At 38.6% G+C, this 13,411-nt stretch overlaps 6 protein-coding genes across 7 annotated transcripts in view; 5 read left to right on the top strand and 1 right to left on the bottom strand.

Moving 5' to 3' along the window:
• The window catches only part of LOC129792365 (transient receptor potential cation channel subfamily A member 1), a 1,125,827-nt gene that overhangs the window by 621,270 nt on the left and 491,146 nt on the right, over window positions 1-13,411 (top strand). The gene's annotated exons all lie outside the window — the stretch shown is intronic.
• Window positions 1-13,411, top strand: part of LOC129792430 (PIH1 domain-containing protein 2) — a 927,269-nt gene that overhangs the window by 422,712 nt on the left and 491,146 nt on the right. The gene's annotated exons all lie outside the window — the stretch shown is intronic.
• Window positions 209-5,724, top strand: LOC129792382 (protein tamozhennic). 2 transcript variants are annotated; one of them, XM_055831384.1, is made up of 4 exons: window positions 209-464; window positions 535-961; window positions 1,058-1,325; window positions 3,363-5,724. In XM_055831384.1, the coding sequence occupies exons 2-4, from the start codon at window positions 638-640 to the stop codon at window positions 4,838-4,840; spliced, it is 2,070 nt and encodes a 689-aa protein (XP_055687359.1). In that variant the 5' UTR covers window positions 209-464; window positions 535-637; the 3' UTR covers window positions 4,841-5,724. The 2 variants fall into 2 exon arrangements, with proteins under 2 accessions (XP_055687359.1, XP_055687360.1); XM_055831385.1 differs by having other exon boundaries at window positions 236-464; window positions 555-961.
• Window positions 7,630-9,149, top strand: LOC129792439 (carboxypeptidase B-like). Its single transcript, XM_055831502.1, has 4 exons — window positions 7,630-7,730; window positions 7,804-8,034; window positions 8,092-8,338; window positions 8,406-9,149. The coding sequence occupies exons 1-4, from the start codon at window positions 7,672-7,674 to the stop codon at window positions 8,874-8,876; spliced, it is 1,008 nt and encodes a 335-aa protein (XP_055687477.1). The 5' UTR covers window positions 7,630-7,671; the 3' UTR covers window positions 8,877-9,149.
• LOC129792423 (carboxypeptidase B-like) lies at window positions 8,922-10,998 on the bottom strand. The gene is made up of 6 exons (XM_055831482.1): window positions 10,782-10,998; window positions 10,490-10,690; window positions 9,894-10,425; window positions 9,599-9,753; window positions 9,103-9,505; window positions 8,922-9,015 (listed from the first exon to the last, which is right to left on the bottom strand). The coding sequence occupies exons 1-5, from the start codon at window positions 10,859-10,861 to the stop codon at window positions 9,178-9,180; spliced, it is 1,296 nt and encodes a 431-aa protein (XP_055687457.1). The 5' UTR covers window positions 10,862-10,998; the 3' UTR covers window positions 8,922-9,015; window positions 9,103-9,177.
• LOC129792426 (carboxypeptidase B-like) lies at window positions 11,229-13,104 on the top strand. Its single transcript, XM_055831488.1, has 5 exons — window positions 11,229-11,583; window positions 11,672-11,881; window positions 11,950-12,370; window positions 12,439-12,549; window positions 12,620-13,104. Exons 1-5 carry the CDS (start codon window positions 11,516-11,518, stop codon window positions 13,073-13,075), a joined length of 1,266 nt encoding a protein of 421 aa, XP_055687463.1. The 5' UTR covers window positions 11,229-11,515; the 3' UTR covers window positions 13,076-13,104.

Below are 13,411 nucleotides of genomic sequence, written 5' to 3'. Positions count from 1 at the left end.
CAATGTCGGTTCAGGCGTCCAACACACTTGAACCGTTATATGCTTAAAGCATATGCAGCATTGCAATACACTTCACCATTGCAATAAGCGAATAATATGTAAAGTACAAGACAAGTTAGATTAGTTTATTTTGGAACCATCACTACTAAATTATTCCGTGTTTCTAGCATGTTTTGCTTTCCATTTTCTCCGTGTCTCTATCCGTTTTCTGTGAAACTTTTATTGATGTTCAGAGAGAGGAAATGATGTGACATTAATTTGAAGAAGAAGGGACAAGAATAATATTTATTTTGCAAAGTGTAATTATTTCTTTTTGTAAATTCCACCATCATTCACTTGCAAATGGTCATGGTTGCAGTGCACGATTCAAGGGTAATAGCCACCCTGCACTGTTGATGGTGTTTCCTGCGGCAACACCCTGGGCAAGTGGCAGAAAATCCCACATTAACTTCACCCCCAAAAAGGTTTGATGGCTGAGGATTTATTTTTAGATTATGGGGTGCCCCAGAAATCTCATTTTACCACGAATTTTAGGGGTTCTCTCTACTCTGCAGGGTAGCATTGTGACGTGCTGAGGCACCAACCCCGGGGTACATAGCCAACAAAGACGAAGAGGGATTAATTTTCAGGGAGGAAAATGTCGGAAATGCTAAGTTGCAATTTGCTTCCGGACCTGTGGCAGCAAATCCTCCAGCAGCACTGGACGTACCTTGAGACGGAGGAGAGTTTGCAGAAGATTGAGGAGAGGCAAAAGTTGGAGGAATGCCTCAAAGACTTTCTCTGTCTTGTCCCGCATTCTCGGAAATTCCTCCTCCCTGTCACAGCGTACGTCCTGCAAAAGTCCATCCTCCAGGCTGATGACTCCTCTGCGTACAAGGCATCCATTGGCTTTGAATCCATCAGCCAGTATGCCAACAACCTCTTCACGAAGCCATGGCGGAAGGAATATCGTGTCATCAAGGTTGGCATTCTCCACAATCATCAATGAGTCATCGTTATCAATTTACTACCATTACCCCCACTCAACATCACTCTCTTTCTCTTTCACTCACAACAGATGTATTCGGGGTTCTACTACCACGAGATCCAATCAAATCTCGTAGAGTCTGAGAAAATCTTCGAAGCCATGGGATACAAAATCCTCCCCAACAGGACACTCATTCTCGATGGACCCATTTGCCCAGATCAAGTGACAAATGTCTCACGGGATGCCTTGGCTGCATTTGTAGAGTGCCAGATTCTCAAGCAAATTTTCTCTGGACTCACAGCCATGCAGGTGTCCAGCAATTGGGTTGACATCTTCAATTTCCGGAGTGTCCACACAGGTGTGTAAAAAACATTAAAATATTAGTTGAGGTCGCTGACATGCTCAACTAACTCTGCATGTCCTGCATTGATTTTCATTTTCGATTAATTATTCTCTGGGTAGAGACAATAAAGTGTTCGTGATATTTTTAGCCGATCAAATTGATTGTATATTTGAAAACGAAAATTCAAGAAACGCGTATCCCATGCAAAAAGTTCATAAGATCAATTCCAATACGAAAAATAGTTGGAATAATCTTATAAGGATATTAACACATTCTGAACCACTATGACGCCTGAGTGGTTTTATTTTACGCTGTAAAAATTGCTATAATTGTTGATTGATAAATAAATTACATGGGTGACAGATTTTGTGTCATTTTTAAAAGGAAAAACCATATTTTACGCAGAAAACGAAAAATACTCGAAACTCTGCTGAAACTGAAAAAATATGATTCCATGATCATGAAAAACCACAAAATTTCGTACAAGAAAAGAAAATAAATGATAAAAAGAAAATAAAAAATATCAGTGGATATTCAAATTCAGTGGATGGTCAATAGACCCACCGGGTAAAATTTTTTACCCTATGACAATTTTAAAAAATTGCGTAAAATTAAATTGAAGTTTTTACTCCATGGTTTGTACACAAGTCCAGCCGGGATCATTTTCTACGCGTGAATTTTTTGTATCGTTTCATTAAAACATAAAATTGTGTTTATTATTAACTTAATTATTGATCCTTTACGTGTTTATTTAAATATAATTTAAGTAACGCACATGAGGCAATTTGACAGCTTGACACACAAAATGTATGGAAAATTTTTCGATAATATCGATATTTTACCGATTCGCGAGAATTTTTTTTTACTTTTCGTACATTAATAGGTCGACCCGGATGATCAAATAGGGATTAATCAAAAGCTAATTAAATAAGCTTTCGAATAGGGGTGGAACTTTGTAGATTAATCCCTTTTACTGAGCGGTATCGATCGTTGCTTCAAAAATATCGGAATCAAGCAGGCCTCTTAACACATAATAATCTTATAAGATCAGCCGGGTTACTTATTTCTGTATATTGACTACATATTTTTTACAAGTTGTATGAAAATAAATTTTCACATGATACTGATTATTAACGGGTTAATCAAAATATTATTCAAACTACAAAATTGTTGCATAAGACCAGCTGGGTAAAACTATTCTACTCTATTGATTATTTTTTGCACGTTGCGTAAAAATCTGTTTTCGTGTATTATTTGTCCTCAACTTGGTCCTCAACGTGGTAATTAAAGTTTTAGTGCAAACTATAAAATATTTCTGAAACAGAGAAAACTACTAAGGCCAGCCGGGTAACCTTTTTTTATCCTATCTATAATTTTATACAAATTGCGTAAAAATCATCTTCCGCGTATGATATCGATCCTTAACGCGTTAAACTAAAATGTTAATTAAATAAAACTAAGTAGATATTTGTAATGCAAAAATAATATTTCTAAAACCAGCTAGGTATTTAATTGTATAAAAATCAATTTCCGTGTATAAAATTAATCTTTAACGTGTTAACTAAAATTATTCCAGCAACAAAATACTTTTTGCATTATTAAATACATCTAAAAGATCAATCGAATAATATTTTTCTACGTGTTTATTTTTTTACACGTTGCGTAAAAATTAATTTTCACGTATTATAATGATCCGTAATGTGTTAATTAAAGTTAAATTTAACGATATAGAGGGTGACCAGGAAATTAGGGCATGATTTTAACCGCGAATAACTTTTGTTTGGATTGAGATATCTGAAAACTTCTGCCGCCAAAAGATGCGTAAACTCAAAAAGTTTTATTTGCTTTTTATTTCGAGTCGATATCTTAAAAATTGTAGCCGCTAGAGCAAAGAACGTGAAAAAAAGCGTTTTATCCATAACAAATATACTGCTTTTCATGTCAAATAAACGCTAAATTGCCCATGATGGCAATATCTGTTTTATCTGTTTTTAATATCTGTTTTTAATTATTAATTAATAGGTATGCTCATGTTATTTTCCCACGTTCCAGGAACACCTGAACAGATGATCAATTCAATGGTGTTCTCAATGCAAGAGAAACGAGCACATCAGGAGAAACAAGAGAGCTACTACAGTGTTCCTGCTCCCAATCCATGCAGTTCCTGCAATGTGTCACGACAGTACCAGATGGTAGCCCCTCCACCACCTGTGTCAACCTACTGTCCCGCCACGGTGGCTCCTCCGTGCTCCTTGCATCCTGTCCCAATGGCAAACTACGGCCCGTATCAGACACCCGGGCAGGGGGTTTACATGCCTCCCCATGCAATGGCCCATTCAAAGTCCCTTGAGCACCCAAGTGAAAAAATCCGGCAGCCGAGACACTATTCACTGGATCAACCGTCGTATGACTACGGTAGATCACCGGGAGGGGGGTACTACGACGCCGTGGGGAATTATGATTGTGTTGATGGTTTTGTGCCATCGTGTGCGGCGTCATTTAGCGCCTACAATACAGCTGGGAATCGCTATCCGCTCCCGGGGGGATTTCCTCTGGGGACACTCAATCAACCGTGTGAGTCAATGGTTAATGGGCAGCACCTTGCGCCACCAATTGTTATCAATGGTGGCACCTATGGGCATAGGAATAGCGTGCCACAGGGTGGGTGCTACCACAAATCCGATCATACGTGCTACTCTGAGTACCAGGGGTGCAATTTTTGCGGGGAGAAGCGCAGCAAGGGGATGATTAAGAGTGAAAACCTCATTGATTTGGGTGACTACAGGGATTCTTATCAGCAACCACCATCACACGATAGCACATCCATGTCAAATGGTGAGCTATCGGACTACTATCATCGCATAAAAATGGCCCAGAAGATGCGACCACGACCGAGTGAGGGGGAAGTTTATGCGAGAAACAATATTCGTACCTCAAAGACATCAAGTAGTAGGCACAATGTGGAGCCGGATGAGGTGAGCAGTAGTGATGTGGATAGGCACAAGAATCACGATGGGGTGGGGTCGTTCGAGACGTGGGACTATGTATTTCAGAATTTGGAAAAACAGGGCTACACAAAGGATCTCGGGGAGCGAGATTTGCTGATGCAGGGACTCGATTTGGGTTCAATGAAGATTCACGATGATCGACGGCAAGGCAGTGTGGTGCCAGCGGTGGCGCATAAGGTGAAAATTGCAAAAGCCGAACCCACAACAAAGGCCATTCAGACGGAAAGTGTGCAACGGAGGAGTACCCCATGTGCCAGGGTGAGTGCCAACAATAATAATGTGGGCGAAACCATTGAGAGGCAGAAGATGCATCAGGAGAATACGAAGAACAGGCAAATTCAGGAGCAACAACGGAAAACAGTGAGGAATGGGGAGACATCTGGGGTTGCCAGTGTACCCCAGAATGAGTGGAGCTGCCGGTTTTGTACTTATCTAAATCCGGACAGCCGAAAAATCTGCGAGATGTGCTCAAAGAGTAAAGACTTTTTCTTTAGTCAGGACAAAACGCCCACGTGCGTCTAAAAAACATTGGATTGTGGTATGAAGTAAAAACTATTTTATCTTCTTTTAAATTTATTCTTTATTATTTTTTTTTCATTAAAAATCTGTATAAAATGCATGTCTAAACATTTTTTTTGTAAATTAGAGACTGTGAGAAACTTTTGTGAGATAGAAAGAAAACGCTTTAGAAAATTCCTCCTCAATTCTAGGTTAAATATATAGGCAAAATAGAAGACCTTAAGGTGTGTCCTGTGTGCTAATCCGCTGAGCGGAATTTTTCTCTCATTTTGAGCATTAAAAACAGGACACAAATGCAATAATATTCGGTTTCTTTTGTACCTTTTGTAACAGCTTTAATCTTCTTCATTTTTGCCATAATTTCTTAATAAATTCTAATGACGAGAATACAGAGAAAAACAAAGAAATAGCGCAAAGAAAATTAACCTAGAATGAATGGAGAATGTCACAATCTTATATGTGCTAACTAAAAAAAAGTAATCATATATACAATATTCTTTACAAAGAACAAAGAAAACAAAAACATCACGTATCACAAGGAAATCATCATAAAAAAAAACAAGAAGAAAACACACACACAGTATTTCTAATATAAAAAAAAAACAATCTTTGAAAAAAAAAAACAAGAAAATTAAGCTGAAAATGATGACAAAATTACAAAAATATTTATTCCCTTTTTGGCATTTGATAGAACATGAAAAACTACTTAATACTACATTTTTTCCCAAAAAACAAAAATTATAAGCACAAATACAAAAAAAAGAATAAATAAATCTTGAACAGGAAGAAAAACTCTTTATAGCAGAAAAAATATATCATTGAAAAAAAGAAATACATTTAATAAAGAAAAATCTATTAGATGAAAAGGATGTTGTTATGGAGCAATAGCGAAAGGAAATTGTTAAAAAAAAAACAAATAAATAATAAATAAAATGAAATTTTAGGCCCTCTTTGCTAATTCTTCTTACTATATATTGAAAAAATTTGTTGACTACGAATGGAAAAAGTATGATAGAATTTCTATTGTATACTATACAAAAAAAAGTTGTTACACGATTTTACTTACAATATAATTAATAAATTAAAAGAGCAAAAATTGTTTTTGTTTTTGATTTTCCTTAGACTTTTTTTTTAGGATTGTGGGAGTGAAGTCCAAGGAGAATTCGAAATATGTCTTCAGATGCCATTAAATGGAACGGAGGAACTATGATTAGGTAAGTAGTTAGTAAGACCACGATAAACGCCTTAAGGAACTAACGATTTAAAACCGTTAAATTGGTAGTAAACGCGTCTGTTCCCTGAATTTACTACCCAAAATTTGGAGACTGAAAAAAATCCAAATATGTGGAATAGATTGGACCTACCAATTTATTTCCTATGTTTTTGGATCACTTCGTTGCTTTTCTTCTAGGAGTGCGTAATATCTTTTTTGTCTGAGTACCACAATTCCGGAAGCGATCTCAGAGAACCCCTGCCTCAATCTGCCATGCGAGCAGCACGGGTTTTCGACTGAGAGTTACTCAGATTAAACTAGGCGAATGCATTGAATCGGCTTCTCAAAACTTTGATAGTCATGTTGATTGTCTTGTACTGTACATTGTACAACCTTGCATGGTAGTGGTTTTCCTACCATTTTCTTCAATTCAAGCCCTTAATGTAAGAAGGAGATAAAAAACCATATTGATGTGAATTTTCTCATTTTCTAAGGAGGAAGATGGCGACCACTTTGATTAGGACGCCAGTTCCAATAGGGAACGTGAAGGTCTTTTGATGTCACTCTTCGCTTCAGGCAGAAGAATCCCAAATCTCAACCACTTTACAACTTTTCTTAATTTGGGGAGAGAAGAGAAAACCATAAATCTCCTTTTAATGACAACCTGACTCAAGTCAACATGACTTTTCCACTCCCAGATCAGGGGTGTACATGGGACATTACACACACTGCGACAAATACAGTGGCCGACACAGCCTTCTCAAATTGGAGACTTTTTGAATTTAGTCGTTATCATTGCCATACCTCTAATTTTTGAAAAATCCGCACGGTACAAATTTTTCCTTTAAACTTTAAATCGATTAGAATGTCATGTACCTGTACATCAAAATGTTGGAATCATCAAGGATTTTAATGCTTCCTGTTCAATTAAGTGTTAGTACCTTTTCTGGTGATTTCCCATTCATCTTTGCAGAACTGGAAAGTATTCTGTCCTATTTTGCCTTTTCTGTATTTCAGATTGGCATCTTTCGCTACTTTGTCTTTCACGAAATCTTTCAGCGTCAAAGCCGCTCTTAATTCGTTATTAAAAAAGATTTCATTATCAGCTTTATTTGAATTTATTTCTATGCTGTTTGCAACAGCAAATATAGTATCTAGATAGGAATTTCTGGAGTAGATACAATATTTGCTGTTGCAAGCAGCGCTTTGTCTAATTCTATTGTTCTCAAAATTTTAAAGGAGATTACCTACACCAATATAAAAATTACCAATTTTATTTAAAAAAAAATCCGGAAATTGAGAATCATAAATCACCTCGTTAAAATTTTTCTCATACGGTTTTCCTGTGGAAGTCTCGTACGCAGTCTATTTACGGAATATTTCACATTTTCAACCACGCCAGAGGAATACTTATCGCTGGATCGTAAGAAAAGCTAGACTGCGATCTTTGGCTCCATATTTCAAGCGAGATTTCCTCTCGAATCGATATTTAATCCCATTTATCGACCTATTCTTCTACTGAATTTGATAAGATAGACCGGGGTATAAAGGAGTCCCCATAGTCGGTTTCTCCGGTTTATTCGTTCACACCTGTGCTGTTGAAGTGATCAAGTGTTGTGAAATGAGGTTCTTCAGTTCTCTTGGGGTTTTATCCCTTCTTTTTGTGGCCACATTGGCAGGGTGAGTGGGATTTATCAAGGAATGAGCACAGATTGCGAAAGAACTAGGAGATAAATTGATTTTATTTTCACAGAGAAGGATTAAACATTCCAGATAAATTCCATACAGTGGAATTTACGCATTTTTGGCCTGTTGATGAAGTTAATGAGTACATTAATGAAATAGCTGAAGCCAATCCTGATCAGGTTCAGGTGATCCCTACTCGTTGGACTCGTGAACTCCGCCCAATTAATGCTGTTAAGATTTCATCTGATATGTTTGCCAATCGGCCAGTTGTCTTCATTGAAGCTGGACTTAGGCCTCGGTATGGTCTGATCTAAAACTGATGTCTGTTTTATGATTAATGTGGGATTTATTTTAGTGACTGGGCTGCTCATATGGTAGCCATTCGTGTAATGCATGAGTTCTTCTCACACTACTACAACTACTTGGATGTTCTGGAGGAGATTGATATTGTCATCATGCCTGTTTCAAATCCAGATGGCTACGAATTCTCCAGAAATCAGGATAGAGGATGGACCAAGAATCGTCAACTGAATGTTGGATCTGACTGCGTTGGTGTTAGCGTTTATCACAACTTTGAACCAGGATTCTACGTTACGCCTGATGTAAGTCTTTCGACAGGAAAGACAGGAAGGAATTTCGATAAGGCTGATATTTTAATTTCCTTTTTAGCCATGTGAAGGACATTTCTCCGGTCCTAGCGCTATGTCTGAGCAGGAGTCCCGTGCTGTTAACCATATTTTGGGACGATTCAACGTCATTGCATACTTCAGTCTTCAAGCCGGTGGTGCAAGGGCTAACTACGGCAACAACATTCTCTATCCCTTCGGACACACCTACACTGTACCTGACAATGAGCACGATCTCTTTGTATTCGGTGATGCTCTCTCGCATGCTTTCACACAAGCTGGTGGACGCCGCTTCTCTGTTGGTCCTGCTCACAACGTCTGGTATGATCCTCACGGCAACAGTCTGGATCATGCTGCTCAGGTGATGAACATAACATTCCCCTTCACCATTGAAATGCCCTACTTCGGGGAACACGGTTATGACATTGTTGAAGCCGAAATTGAACCTCTGGTTGAATCAACGCTGCCAGGATTTATCTTCATCGTCAACTTCTTCGCTGGTCGTATCTTCTAAGACTTCGACTTTTTTTTTTTCAACACAAAAAAAACTCATTTCTCATAAGGTCAATAAATGGCATTTTATTAATTGATAAGAAATGATACCTTTTGATTGAATTGCTGTATTTAAATTAATCCAACAGTGTTGTCCTCCCCTATCGCGATGATAAGAAAACAATTTGTCAACACCTTATCGGGAAAAGAAGTAACAACAAAAAAATGAAAATTGTTTTTTTTTGTACCTGTGTATTGCATCAGATGGAAATCTCAAGTTTACATAATGTTGGCAAGTTTATTTGCCGAGGTGTGCGTTATCTTTAGGCCTTCTGTGCTACTGATAGTGGATAGTAGCGCTCAACGACGAATCCTGCAATAGCGCGTATACCAATAAAGGTTTCAGAAACTACACCTTCAATGGCGGTAGCTGGTGGATCGAAACCAGTGCCACCTCTGGGAAGCTCAAGGGTGTATGATAGTGGAATCCCAGGTCCAGAGTAAGTCCAATCCTTACTTGTACCTGATGAAACACCTAAAATTCCAGCGCCATTCCCAACCTGATATGGAGTCTGATTCACCGCGTAGAGGGCTTCAGCGAAGACATCGCCAGCTTCATGTTGGAAACGGAAGTTTTCTGGCAAGACATTTCTGGGGAATAATGTTCAAATTTTAAATTAAAAAAGCTTTTAGTGGTTTTTCTGAAAACAGAACTAACTGCAAAAATATTATGAATAAAACTACCTGTGAGAACTGAATGGATACATAAACAAGGATCCATAGGAATGCAGGCTGATGTATAGCTTCATTCGGTCTACGTTAGCCATAACAACGTCCCTCACAATTCGACTTTCTGCAACTGAAAACGGAGCTGTTCCGGCATAAGTCAGAGTACATTCCTGAAATTAATTCAACGGAAATCGTTAAGAAGACTGCTATGTAGCCTTCTATGAAGTCTGCTATAAAAAGCCTATTATACAACCTGCTATCTAGCCTTTTGCCTACTTTTAAGACTTTTTAGTAGCCTTCAAAACCTTACCCCTGATGCCACTCCATTGGCCCAGTAGTGGTCGTAGTTTCTGTTAGCATCGACTCCTAAGCAATCAGAGTTCTCATTAATAGTTCTTGTTTTACGCCAAAGACGATCACCATCTTCTGCGTAGGTAAACTCATACCCATCAGGATTTACAAGAGGTTGAATGATCCATACAACATTATCAAGTACGCTCAGATGATCAGTCGTATGCTCAGCTAGTTCATGAATAATGTAAACAGCCACCATTGGAGCAATCCATTCTCTTGCATGAATCGTAGCGTCAATGTAGATAATTGGTCTATTGGCATCATTGCCTGGGGATGTGATCCTCAATCCTAGAACTTCACGACCTTCAAATGTTTCTCCGAGTGGGAGCAGAGTAACATATTGGGGGTTCTCTGTTGCCATTCGACGGAGATAAGAGTTTATCTCGTCGTAGCTCCAGAAATGCTGAAAGTCATCTGTAACATGACGTGGCGACACTTCTCTAGCAGCCCAGTATGCTTTCTTCTCCTCACGCTCTTGATCGATTGTCCTGATGTAAAAAAACCTAAAGTCCTTAAATCTATCCTGATGAGACTATTTACTTAACAACTTACGTCTGAACATTTTCAATAGTAACGGAGTATGGAAGATTGTGCTTCTGCAGGAAATCTTCAAAATTCTTTTGCTCGCTTGGGCTGACCATGACCCTAGGCTGAGCTGTTGTGTCCCAGAAATCAACATTATCCTTCTCAGTCCATGGAATTAGAACAGCAAGGTCTTCTTCTTTATCAGGAGTCACCTGATAAACTTTGTAACTTCGTAAAAAAACAGAAGTTTAGTATAGTTTTGTAGTTTTTTTTTATTAAATAAATTAAATTATTTATTTTGTCTTTAAAAAAATCTTACTTTTCATAGGACTTTCCTTGACAGAGCCCCAAGGAAAGGACCACTCCCAGAGCAAGCAAGAAAACGGAGGTAATTCTCATCTTCTTAACAGATCGAGCGCAACTGAATTTGATGAAGATGTTTATTGAGCAGTTTGGATCAGAAGTGTGGATTATCGCTTTATTAGAGCAGATATGGTTATCTGGTAGCTTCTGAAGTACCTACTTCTGTTTAACCTCTTAACTAGGGATGAAAGAATTCTTTACATTTTACATAAAGGATTTGTAAAGTTTAGCAGCAAATAATTTTTTAAAGTTTATAAATCCAAACATCTTTGTTTTTTAGTTTTTTTTTAAATAAATATTTTATTAAACAAAAAGAAAAATTGAGTATAAAATAAAATTTAAAATTTTTTTCAAAGATCAAAAATTTCCTGATAACGGTCGTTGTTAAAGTTTCGTTATTCAGCAATGTGTAGAAAGTGATGGAAAGCAATTGCTGTCCATTTATCAGTAGCCATTCATTTGGAATGTTCATTCAATGATGGAGTGTTTGGAAATTTGCTAAAATAATGAAGATCATGCCGTGTGATTTTGCCAATATTCCTGTTCGTGAGTGCATCTGTTTGCCCAATCAGTCATTGGACAGTACAACAACAACTGATTGGGACCGTCTTATCAATCTGCAAAGGATCGCCTGGTATAAATAGAGCAAATTTCATTGCCAAAAACTCAGACGGGTTTTTGGTGTAAGTCATGCGGAATTTTATTGTGCTCGCTGCGCTTTTTGCGCTTTCAGCTGCTACTCAGGTGTCCTACGATGGGTAGGCATTGCTTAACGGATTCCTCAATCTTCCAAAAAATATAAATATTTGTGCGTGTAAAAAATAAATTGTGCATCCAATCTTACAGATACCAAGTTGTAACCATCAAGGTGGATGATGCCACTAAGTTAGACTTGCTGTTCCAGTGGCAGGATCATGGAATTGACTTCTGGGATAACATGAATGCCTTGGGACGTCCTGTGAGGGTAATGATCCCACCTTCGCTCTTGGATGAGTTTCCAGCTTTCCTCAGGGAAAATGAGATTTCCTACGAACTCACCATTCCCAACGTAGAAACGTAAAGATTTCCTCAAGACTGTTTCATTCTGAACTGTTTTGTAAGTAAAATTTCTCTATATTTTCAAGTGTTTTCCAAGAAGAAAGAAGGGTTCAGATGCAGCGGCGAGCACGTGCTCTGATGAATCGTGGTACATCGAGGTCTACAACTGATTTCTCCTACTACTGGCAAACCGAAGAAATTCACTCCTACCTTCGTGCTCTGGCTGCTGACTACCCCAACTTGGTTACATTGGATCAAGCAGGAACCAGCTACGAAGGTCGTGAGATTTTGGTCATTAGAATTTCAAACTCTGGCTTTGATGGATCCAAACCGAAAATCTTCATTGATGCTACAATCCATGCACGTGAGTGGATTGCACCAATGGCTGCTATGTACCTCATCCATGAACTTGTTGTGCATTCAAATGAAAATGCTGACCTTTTGGATTGTGACTGGATCATTATCCCCTTGGCTAATCCCGATGGCTACCAGTTCTCTCATGATTCTGTAAGTTTTCAGCGATTTCTGATCTTTAGAAGAAAGAAGCCATATTTGTTAATTTGCTTCTCTCACAGAACCGTATGTGGAGAAAGACTCGCTCTGTGAATCCAGGAAGTACATGCATGGGCGTAGACGGCAACAGGAACTACCGCTTCAACTGGGGATATGCAGGAATCAGTACCAATGTAAAGGAGCATTGCAACTGGTTTGTTCTGATAGTGCTTCTATAGAATCTTTCTCCCTTCTCTATTTTAGCCCTGCTCAGACATCTACCTTGGACCGGAACCTCATTCTGAAGTCGAAGTTCAGGCTGTTTCCAATGAGCTGACAAAGGAAGCTGCAGGCGTTAAGCTGTACCTGAGCTTCCATTCCTTCGGCGATTGGCTGCTCTTCCCATGGGGATATGATCGTATCTACCACGACAATCGTGATCAGCTCTACGATCTTGGACACTTAGTTGCTGATGAGATTTACTACACTCACGGAAGAAGGTACACTGTTGGAAACTCCGCCATTCTCCTGTATCCAGCTGCTGGAGCTAGTGACGATTACGCAGCTGCTGAGCACAATATTGACCTCTCTTACACGGTTGAGCTTACTGGCGGCGGTTCAACAGGCTTCGATTTGCCACCTGATCAAATTATTCCCGTCTCTGGGGAAATGTTCACTGGAATGCGTGCCTATGCACGGTACATTGCTCAGAACTACTAAAGCAATAAACGGTTTTTGACATAAGGCTACCTTTTGCGTTTTAACTTTAGACTTAAAGGATTTTCTGGTTTAAAATTTCTTTATCTGGAAAAGTCTGACCTTCGTTGAGTAGGTATTTAGTCTTCTCAAGAACTCTCATCTGAATAACAATGACTTCTTTGGATCAGCTTAAGCGATCTGTTATAAGCGTCAAAACTTATAGTAGGATTATTTACTCTATGAAGCACGTGCATTCCTGGGCAATTTACAAATAAAATATTAAGCGTGCCAATGCTCACAATTCCTCTTCAATGAACGGATGCGATAACTTGCATCGTAGGTACTTGAGCCATTCAA

The sequence above is a fragment of the Lutzomyia longipalpis genome, chromosome 3 (assembly GCF_024334085.1).
Source record: "Lutzomyia longipalpis isolate SR_M1_2022 chromosome 3, ASM2433408v1".
Lineage (NCBI taxonomy): Eukaryota > Metazoa > Arthropoda > Insecta > Diptera > Psychodidae > Lutzomyia > Lutzomyia longipalpis.
This window is presented reverse-complemented; position numbering and strand designations above follow the sequence as displayed.

Excerpts from the sequence above, each read along its gene's own strand:
- LOC129792382 (XM_055831384.1), top strand. The coding sequence starts at position 638 with ATGTCGGAAATGCTAAGTTGCAATTTGCTTCCGGACCTGTGGCAGCAA. Across the intron at positions 962-1,057 it reads AGGAATATCGTGTCATCAAG|ATGTATTCGGGGTTCTACTA; the intron begins GTTGGCATTCTC and ends CACTCACAACAG. Across the intron at positions 1,326-3,362 it reads TTTCCGGAGTGTCCACACAG|GAACACCTGAACAGATGATC; the intron begins GTGTGTAAAAAA and ends CCCACGTTCCAG.
- LOC129792439 (XM_055831502.1), top strand. The coding sequence starts at position 7,672 with ATGAGGTTCTTCAGTTCTCTTGGGGTTTTATCCCTTCTTTTTGTGGCC. Across the intron at positions 8,035-8,091 it reads GAAGCTGGACTTAGGCCTCG|TGACTGGGCTGCTCATATGG; the intron begins GTATGGTCTGAT and ends GATTTATTTTAG. Across the intron at positions 8,339-8,405 it reads GATTCTACGTTACGCCTGAT|CCATGTGAAGGACATTTCTC; the intron begins GTAAGTCTTTCG and ends TTTCCTTTTTAG.
- LOC129792423 (XM_055831482.1), bottom strand. The coding sequence starts at position 10,861 with ATGAGAATTACCTCCGTTTTCTTGCTTGCTCTGGGAGTGGTCCTTTCC. Across the intron at positions 10,691-10,781 it reads CAAGGAAAGTCCTATGAAAA|TTACAAAGTTTATCAGGTGA; the intron begins GTAAGATTTTTT and ends TTTTTTACGAAG. Across the intron at positions 9,754-9,893 it reads CCAATGGAGTGGCATCAGGG|GAATGTACTCTGACTTATGC; the intron begins GTAAGGTTTTGA and ends AATTAATTTCAG.
- LOC129792426 (XM_055831488.1), top strand. The coding sequence starts at position 11,516 with ATGCGGAATTTTATTGTGCTCGCTGCGCTTTTTGCGCTTTCAGCTGCT. Across the intron at positions 11,584-11,671 it reads ACTCAGGTGTCCTACGATGG|ATACCAAGTTGTAACCATCA; the intron begins GTAGGCATTGCT and ends CCAATCTTACAG. Across the intron at positions 12,371-12,438 it reads ACCAGTTCTCTCATGATTCT|AACCGTATGTGGAGAAAGAC; the intron begins GTAAGTTTTCAG and ends CTTCTCTCACAG.